This window comes from Glycine soja, chromosome 7 (genome assembly GCF_004193775.1).
Source record: "Glycine soja cultivar W05 chromosome 7, ASM419377v2, whole genome shotgun sequence".
NCBI lineage: Eukaryota > Viridiplantae > Streptophyta > Magnoliopsida > Fabales > Fabaceae > Glycine > Glycine soja.
Window position 1 is genome coordinate 11,986,677 of NC_041008.1, and position 10,651 is coordinate 11,997,327.

Below are 10,651 nucleotides of genomic sequence, written 5' to 3' on the forward strand. Positions count from 1 at the left end.
TATATCTACCTAACTGTATATATATCAATTCAGGGTGGTAGCGTGGAATAAGATTTTAGGCTTTGGGACTGTAAAAAATAAATCTTTAGTTTACTTCATGTATCCATGTACCAGTTTGATACTGATATTTTTTAATACTTCACCAACATAACATATGTACTGGTGAACTATTTAAGCCTCTAAAAAAAGTTATGAAAAATTCAATTTTAATTACTATGTGAAATATAGACAATTTCAAGAAAAGAACAAGATCAACAGAACTATATATTCCAATTTGTTGATGATAGAAATTAAGTAATTTAGGATAAAAATAATTTTTGAGATAATTTTATCATTGATTGGAATACATATTATATCTGATACAAGGTAGGTGTAGTTCGACCACACGTATGTGAATTGTGAGGGACACTATACTGTATATTTTAAATATTTGTTAATAGTTCTAAGGTACGTGTAGTTAGGGTTGTAATGAAGCGGGGTTTTTTGTCGTTGGGGGTTGATTGTTCCAATGTCAAAAGTGATAGGATGATATCTATATAAATGAAGTCACTGCCCGGTTGGGTTCAAAGCATGAACTTGTGATCGCTACAAATTAAGAAGACTTTTAATTCTTCAAAAAAAGTATAGAGATAGTGCAAGCATGGCTTCAAAGCCTGGAATCCTCACTGATTGGCCCTGGAAGCCTCTTGGCAGCTTTAAGGTTCAATAGCTTCTCCTAAATTAGTAGTTTGTCTCTCCAGAAAATGCATAATTTTTCTTTTCGGTTCACTCATGCACCCCACACACATTCATTATTCATGGATAGGAAAAATTATTACATATAATTCAGTACTATATATAGTAGAAATTGGTGAGAATCTTATATATGGTCCCCAAATCATGTAATAGTTTCTTCGTTAACAGATTAAGGCAACTTGAACACGTCATATTACTCTGAGTATTTTTGCTACTCTTATTACAAACACTCATTTCATACTCTTATCTTTTTTTTCTACATTTATTTCCTTTTGTCACATCATATATATCTCCTATTATATCTATTACTTCTATCTTTATTTCTTTGTCTAACATAGATATTCACATAAGCAATTTTACCCAAAAATAAGCAGCAAAAAAGGTTTTCTTATGTTTTTAGCTCGAGAACTAAGCATAAAATTCCATAATGATGTCATAAAATGCAGTCTTGGTAAACCGTGGGAGGATAAAATCCCAATGAGATCTTTATCATTGAGTGTCAAACAAATGACACATAAATAAACTTGACACCATACTTCAATTCAAAACCTTAAAACATTAAGTTTATATTAGATTTTCTCACTTATATAAATACATCTTTTTTTATTTATATGTTACTCAACTTTATTTTTTCCTATTCAATATGAGATTTTATTTTTACAATTGTACTCCAACACATGCATATATAAATGAATAATAAATCATGAAACTGTAAAAACATTTAACCTTTACTTTCAATATTTTTTGAAAGGAAAAAAAGTTATTATTGATTGAATATCCCAAACCCCCAAACCCAGAACAAGAAGTGCTATAATTAGGGTACAACAAGTATTAAACTAAACTTAAGTCAAGATTGAAAATATACAAGCAAAGAAAATTACAAAATCAAAATAAATTGTCTCCATTTATGATAACCCAAAAGAAGTTAACTTATGTGTATATTCGCCACTCACAGCATATAAACTGAAACTTGAAATTTCGGGTGTGTTTAAATTATTTTTTCATTTATAGTGAATAGGTTTTTATTAAAAAATTAATTTCTCTTTAACCATCAAAAAATATAAAATAAAAAGCTTTTATATGATTATGAATATAAAAATATCAATTGAAAATAAAAAAAATGGAATACAATTTTTTTATCGGTAGAAATTAAAGACTGTATAATAGATTTATAATAATTCACATATCTTATTCAACCAATTGAGTTAGACCCTTTAATAAATGAAGTGTAATTAATAATATATTATTCCGTTTATAAAAAAATGAAAATAAAAATAGATTAAGAATTCAATTGCGTCAAACATCAATAAAAACTAAAACTCCTATAGGTACCCAAATCACAAACCAAAGTATACCTAGTTCTTTTTACCCTTTTATTTTATCGTTACTTTTGTTAATCTGTTGTATTGCTCTCTTTTTTAGAGGAATCTGTTGTATTGCTTATTTTTAATCAAGATTTTAATTGTGTTTTTTTTTCAGTATGTGATACTAGCTCCTTCGGTCGTTCACAGCTTGTATTCTATGTTGGCGAAAGATAAGAGTGAAAGGGACATAACCAACTTTCTCATATTACCATTTTTGCTCTGGCGTATGCTTCATAACCAAATATGGATTACTCTCTCTCGTCACCGAACCGCAAAAGGCAACGGTAGAATTGTTGACAAGGGAATTGAATTTGATCAAGTTGATAGAGAAAGAAATTGGTCAGTTAGTGTAAATCAAGACTTATTCAATCTTAAGACCAATATATTATAAAATGAATAAATCACAATTTTAGTTACTGAAATTGGTTAGTTAGTGTAAATCAAGACTTATTCTATCTTAAGACCAATATATTATAAAATGAATAAATCACAATTTTAGTTGCTGAAAGTGTAATGTTTAATTTGTTACATTAGTCTTTAAAATATAAAGAAACTAAATAAGTCTATTTTTTCCGATTGTTTCATCTAAATTTTTAAACTTAATCACTATCATATTAGTTCCTAAAAGTATAATAATTTTATCATTTAAGTAGCATTTTTAATTTTGAAATAATGTGATTGATGAATTATACTTTTAAGAATTTATTTGAACTTTTCTAATTTTAGAGATTAATGTGACAGTTTTATACATTTTTTAAAAAACTAAAATGGTAGTTTACTCATTATAAAGTAGATGACATTCAAGACTTAATTATTCTTTCAGATCGATATATTATAAAATAGATGACTTTTTCAGTAAAAAAGAATGACATTCTAAGAGTAATACCTCATTCCGAAGGACTCTCAAATAATATACAGTTACTCATTTATTATGAATTTTTAAATGCTATTATGCTAGCTCCATAGTCCATAGGAATGATTTCTATTTTCTACTATAATTAAAAATCTAAAGTATAGAAGGCAGTGTTAAGTATGACGTGAACTGCCAATGCCCAGTGGTTTAAGTAGAAATGATACTGATCGAGTTCTCTTAAATAAGGTCTCCAATATATATAATTTTGAATTTTATGAATTTAAAAAGTAGATATAGCAAATGTAACTTTCAAATACGCACCAAAAGATCCCAAACTGAAAAATATGATATGAACTTAACATGTATATTTGATTATAGGCACTTCTTTTACTCCTATTTGTACCATACGTACGCTTGATCAATCTGTGCTCGTTTACACCCTTGATTTTTCAGGTATATGGAATCCTTGGTAATTTGTGAATGTAACATGAAAATATGAATAAAAGAGAAAAAAATACATAGATTTCATATTATTATTTAAGTTAGATAATTATTTATTACTTTTGTTTTGATTATGTGCAGGGATGACCAAATATTGTTGACTGGATTAACATATTACTTGTCAAACTATATATTTGCTGGGGCATCACGTATTCCATTATGGAGAACAGATGCAGCAGTTGTGACAATACTTCTTCATATGGGACCGGTGGAGTTTCTTTATTACTGGTTACACAGAGCACTTCATCACCACTTCCTCTACTCTCGTTACCATTCTCACCATCATTCTTCCATTGTCACAGAACCCATTACTTGTGAGTCACAATATTAATCTCTTTTAATTTGCTTTCGTGTTTGTTGAATGCAAAATGTCAAATATCTTATCACTTTGAATGTCAATGTCCAACTGTCCATGCTTTCACTCGCGCACTACATGCTTGTCAGTTGTCATTGCTTTTCATTATCTGATTAATATAGAAATTATTATATCTGCTGACAATCAACAATTTTATGTCTTCGGGATAATTAATCTAAATTCATTTATATGTCTTCATCTAAAATATAAAAGGCTTGCTTGCATAGAGTACCTGCAAGTTCTGGTAAAATTAGAAGATAAATTTAGCCATGTAATTATATATACAAATGATTGCTTTCTCTTCAATTTGATATCATTTTCTCTCCCTTTCATATCACATCAATGATCATATCTTTTACTTTTTTTTCTCTAATTTTCCTTTTTCTTCCTGTCTCACTATTTCTGTCCCTCAAATCCATCTGAAAATGGTATAGACATTTAATAATTTTTTAATTTTACTTCACTCAGCAGATTTCAAATTGGTTTGACACGTTCGTGTACATATCTCACAAATTTATGTTTAACTTTTGAATATCATACTTTAGATTTTAATCAATAATACTTTGTTTATACTTACTACAAAATATTGATTACATTAATGGTTGAAAATTGGATTGATTTTTTGCTATAAGCTTTATTTAATAGAAACTAATATACTTACAAAGTGATACATTATACTAATTAAGGTTTTATTCGTAAATAGTTTTTTTGCTATATACTTTTAATATTCAAATATTAATACAATATCGTACCATTAATATATATAGATTCACAATGTATATATTAACAATTTTATTTTTATAAAATAAAGATTATATTAAAATTTGAAGGTTAAGATTAATTACTCACTAATTTGATCCTTCCTCCCCTATTAGATTAAGATTTTAAAAGATTTTTTTATAAAAAAAATCTTTTGATATTCAATTAAGACTTTAAGGTTTTTTTTTTAAGAAGTTAACAAAATCTGGTAATATTTAATTAAGATTTTTTATAACTTATAAAAAAATCTTTAAATATTATATAAATTTTAATAGATTATTTTTTAAAATGAATTTTATGATCTTTTTGATAAAAAACATTCAAACAATCTCATTCAAAACTTTAAGAATTTTTTAGGCTTTTTTTTTTTTACCAAACTTTTCTATCTCCTATCACGTATAATCTCTTCTCTCTTTGTTAAAAGATAATATAGACATCCTCATAATATTTTTGTAAAGAATATCATTATGAAGAATTTCCTGGAAAGGAATTCACTTTTTCTATAAGCTTTTATTTATTTATATATAGAGTAAATAACTATTTTGTCATTAAATGTGTAATTCACCAATAAATGTGTCTTTGAAAGATCAAAATATAAAATTTAGTCTCCAAAAGTATAAAATGTGTGACAAATATATCCGGTGGTTAACTTTCATCCGTCACCATTAATAAAATAGTCTATGTGACACAGATGAATAAATTTGTCACTAAAATGATTACAAACATGATCATCTCTAATTGCCAACATAGGGACATATTTGTCATATAATATTTTCTTGACTTTTCGTCTTCCCGCTCTCTGGAAATATGAATGGGTAAATAGTCATTTTTGTCCCTAAATGTGTAACTCGCTGAGTCGCTGGCAAATGTGTTCGATAAAGATGAAAATACAAAATTTAGTCCCTGAAAGTGTAAAAAGAACAACAAATATATCCGGTCGTTAACTTTCGTCCGTTATCATTAATAAAATAGTCAAAATTCAAAGAAGTGAAATATAATATATATTTATCTTTTAGGGTAATTTGGAAAAATTTGTAATCATTGATATATTGTTACAATGTTTTATTTTGGTAAACTGGTACAATGTTTATTTTAGATAATTTATATTGTGACAGACAAATTATGGTTGATAATCAATATTATCCTTATTATTATGTTTTCCAATATATATGTTTTTTAAATGATTATTGTAATGTTATGCTTATAACGATAAAAATAGCAAAAATTTATCCTAAATTTATATTTTACCCTTAAATGAAATGAATTTTTGGGTTAAACAAATTAATTCAATAGAAACATACTGATATTTAGGTACAATAAAATATTACGGACATTTTCGTCCAATAATGATAACTTATTAATATTTTTGGTCCAATGAAACGTACTAACATTTAAATCCAAAAAAATTATTGACATTTTCCTCCAATAAAAATATATTGACATTTTCATCCAACAAAAAATTAATGACATTTACATTCAAAAATGGTATCTTACTGACATTTTTATCCAATATAGTCAGTATGATCACGTTGGTAATCATTTCAGTGACAAATTCGTCCTTATGTACCACATAGGCTATTTAATTTATTAACTGTGATGAACGAAAATTAATAACATGATATATTAGTCACATATTTTACACTTTCAGAGACTAAATTTTATATTTTCATTTTTTAAGAACGTATTTGTCAGCGAATTACATATTTAAAAATAAAATTAATTATTTACCATATATATATATATATATATATATATATATATATATATATATATATATATTTATTTATTTATGAAGTAGACCTGTAAAGCATAAGGAATGACTCGAACAGGACACACAACACCCAACACAAAATTAAGCACGTAAGACACAACTAAGAGCCTTAGGGCATTGTAGTCCCCTTCTCAACAAACAAAAGTCCAATACGAAAGTGACCCCACATATATGTTACAAGTATGATAAATAGATGACAGTTAGATTGCACCCTTCATGATGGGCAAATACCATTATGCAGGGATATATCAATTCAAATTTTAGATTGCACCCTTCATGATGGGCAAAAACCATTATGCAGGGATATATCAATTCAAATTTTATAAATTATAAAGTGTTAATTTTTAAAATTCTTATAATATAAATTTATTAAATTCAAAACTAAAAAAAATCTTAATTTAAAAAGTCTTCTATGAAAATTAGATAAGTAATAATATTTTTACATAATCTTTCAAAATTCAGAAGACTTTTTTATACTAAAATAATCTTTTTAAATCCTAATCCAATTTGGTTCCTTTAATTTTACTGTTTTGCCGGTGTTATTAATATTCTTAACAAAGTAATACTTAATTGTGTATGATAAAATACAAATAATGACATTATTTTGCTATCCTTCAATTAAATTTGTCAATAATATAATTGTTGATATTTGTAATTTATAACAAATTAGTATTGCTCTTTCTCTTAAATATTTTATAGGATAAAATATATTTTTCGTCCTCATAAATATAAAAATGTTTAAAATTTGTCTTGCAAAATTCTAATACATTTTTCGTTCTCAAAAAATTGAAATATGTCATTTTTTTCGGACATTGGATTGGATAAATCCGTATTTACGATAATGACTTTTTACATATGTGATGCATATAACCGATATAAGATATAACTTTTTTTACATTGATTGTGCATATAACTAATGTAAAAAAAAAAAAGTAATACATCTAGGTTCGGATGTCTGAACCTTGCTCCTGAGAGAAAATAAAAAATAATACATTTTAATTTTGTGAGGATGAAAAATACACTGAAAAATTTAGAAAAATATATTTCAAACATTTTCATATTTATAAGATAAAAAAACCTATTTTAATCTACTTCTTTATATCTTGCATTTGTTGTTTGAAAGTTTAAATGTATGTTGCAAATTATTTGTTGGAATAATTCACTCATTGGCCTGAGTATACATTGACTTGGTTATCGTTTCGAATATAAATTACTCTTGGAAATTGGAATACATTTCTTGTTCTTTAAATTATACTTGTGTACAGAAGGATTTACTTCATTTGTTTCCAATCATTTATTTTCTTTATTTTTAGCACTTTTTTCTTTAACCAATCACCTTTTTCTCTTGGTGCAGCTGTCATCCATCCATTTGCTGAGCACATATCATATTTATTTCTTTTCGCAACTCCCTTGTTAACCCTTGTCTTCACAAAAACAGCCTCTATGATGGCCGTGTTTGGATATGTGACTTACATTGATTTTATGAACAACATGGGTCATTGCAACTTTGAGATTGTTCCAATGTGGCTCTTTAATATCTTCCCGTGTCTTAAGTATCTGATGTACACCCCATCGTATGTATATTTACTATCTCTCTCTCCATATATATAATGTGAGATTGGACATTAATCATAACCATTAAACAAAATTTATTTTATATTGCATTTTTAATTACAACAAGTAACAAAATTTACTCATTATCTTACAGGTTTCACTCTTTGCACCACACCCAATTTAAGACAAATTACTCTTTGTTTATGCCATTTTATGACTACATTTATGACACCTTAGACAAGGCTTCAGATCAATTACATGATTCAGCATCAAAACGAGAGGAAGAAATTCCAGATGTTGTGCACCTAACACACCTTACAACGCCTGAATCTATTTATCATCTTAGGCTTGGATTTGCTTATCTAGCCTGCAAGCCTTGTACATCAAAATGGTACCTTTGTTTGATGTGGCCAATGACAGCTTGGTCCATGATCCTCACATTAGCCTATGGTCGTACATTCATTGTGGAGGGAAATCATTTTGACAAACTTAAGCTGCAAAGTTGGGCAATACCTAAGTACAGTCAACAAGTAAATATTAACAATTTCATTCTTTATAATTATATATGTATTTGTTTTATCAATTCCACATATAATTAATGAAAAAGTATATAGTATATATAAAATAAAATAGAATATCCTTGTTTTTTGTTTGATAATGTCTTCATAAAATCCTAATGAATATTGCACATCAAATTGATATGTCTATATTTAACCTTTTTGGATGTTGAATGTTATACTAGCCGGATTCGAACCCAGTCAGTTATGGACTTGTCTTACAACAATTACCATATGGGTCAAGAATGTCATTATTTAACTAACAACTTTAAATTATTACTTTTTCATATCATTATTTAGGGGATTAATTATTTCTGTAATGCTTTAATGTAATTATATGTGATCTCTTGTTTATTATATGGCAATATGCAAAATAATATTGTACATTTTATTTGTAGTACTTTATTAGATCACAAAAAATGCCCATCAACAAAATGATTGAGGAAGCAATATTGGACGCAGACAAAAAAGGCATAAAAGTGTTGAGTCTAGGTCTTTTGAATCAAGGAGAAGATCTTAACAGTTATGGAGGGTTTTATGTTAGTAAGCATCCAAACCTAAAAGTTAAGGTTATAGATGGCAGTAGTCTTGCAACTGCTATTGTTCTTAATAGCATTCCTAATGGAACAACTCAAGTATTACTTAGGGGAAAACTCACCAAGGTTGCTTATACTATTGCATTCACATTGTGTCAACAAGGTGTTCAGGTAAACTTCTTTATCTATCAAAAATTTCACCACGTGATTAAAAAAATTCATGATATGATTAATTATATTTCAGGTTGCTACAATGCATAAGGATGATTATGTGAAACTCAAAAACTCGTTCAGTAGCTTTGGAAAAAATTTGATCATTGAAAAAAGCTACACCCAGAAGGTAATACAACAAATTTTCATAGTTTTATTTTCAAAATATACTCTACTGGAAACAACTTATAGTTAATTGCAATCCAAAGGTATTATTAGTCTCCACATCATGAAATTAATTTTAGTGAGCCTTTTAATATTGTTATTTTTGGGTTATGAGAATCCATCATGAGGGTCGTTTTAGGGAAATACCCTTAAAAAATAAGGACAAAATTTCACAGATAAAAAAAATTAATGAAAAAATAATTCCTACTTTTTACCCTTAATTATTTTAGACAATAATCTGCTTTGTCAACAATGACTAATAAGGATTTCTTTCTTTCATCATTCATTTTTCACGTTATTTTTTTATAGACTTGGTTGGTAGGAGAAGGATTAACTGAAGAGGAACAACTAAAGGCACCCAAAGGAACATTATTTATTACTTACTCGCAATTCCCACCAATTAAATACCGTAAGGACTGCTCCTACCACTTCACCCCAGCAATGCTAGTTCCCAGTTCTATTCAAAATGTCCATTCTTGTGAGGTTTGTTCATATCATCTTTTCATAGTTCAATCAATTTTGTTGTCATATTCAATTGCTACTTTGAGGATTGAATTAATTTGATGTCAAAGGATAAAATGTCAAACACCATACATGTATTGTAGAATTGGCTGCCAAGGAAGGTAATGAGTGCATGGCGCATAGCTGGGATAGTGCACTGTTTAGAAGGATGGAGTGAACATGAGTGCAACTACACAATGCATAACATAGACAAAGTTTGACGTTCAACTCTTCAACATGGGTTCCAACCTCTTAGTGTGCCAATTAATAAGGAGTTAGCTCATTATTAATGAGTAGTGGGAAAATTAAATAAATAATTAATGTCACTACTAAAAAAATGAGTTTTAACATCGTCCTATTAACATCGGTTATTTGAAAACCGATGTCGTTAAGCACTTACAACATCGGTTTTCAAATAACAGATGTTAAAACTGAATTTAGTATGATTTTAACATCGGTTATTTGAAAAACGATGTTGTAAGTGTTTAACCACATCAGTTTTCAAATAACCGATGTTTTAATTTCTTTATATCTATTTATTTATTGATATTCCTCGCCGATTAATGCAGACCAAGGGTTTCCAAACGGTAGAGGACTCAACCAACCGCTACTTCAAACCGTTCAGGTTTTTATTCTACTTATTTTTTGTTCGAGTTCTTTCTCATGTACGCGCACACGATCAATCTTCTAACGAAACGTTGCCACCGAAACACTGCGTATACATACATTTATTTTATTTTATTTTATTTATTTATTTGCTTCGGTTTTGGTTGTTCAGTGAAAGTAGAGT

At 27.8% G+C, this 10,651-nt stretch overlaps 1 protein-coding gene across 1 annotated transcript; it reads left to right on the top strand.

Moving 5' to 3' along the window:
* The first annotated feature begins 520 nt into the window (after positions 1-520).
* Positions 521-10,201, top strand: LOC114418764 (very-long-chain aldehyde decarbonylase CER1-like). Its single transcript, XM_028384268.1, has 9 exons — positions 521-700; positions 2,215-2,438; positions 3,535-3,767; positions 7,693-7,912; positions 8,047-8,422; positions 8,848-9,156; positions 9,230-9,325; positions 9,670-9,843; positions 9,966-10,201. The coding sequence occupies exons 1-9, from the start codon at positions 641-643 to the stop codon at positions 10,080-10,082; spliced, it is 1,809 nt and encodes a 602-aa protein (XP_028240069.1). The 5' UTR covers positions 521-640; the 3' UTR covers positions 10,083-10,201.
* The last annotated feature ends 450 nt before the right edge of the window (positions 10,202-10,651 follow it).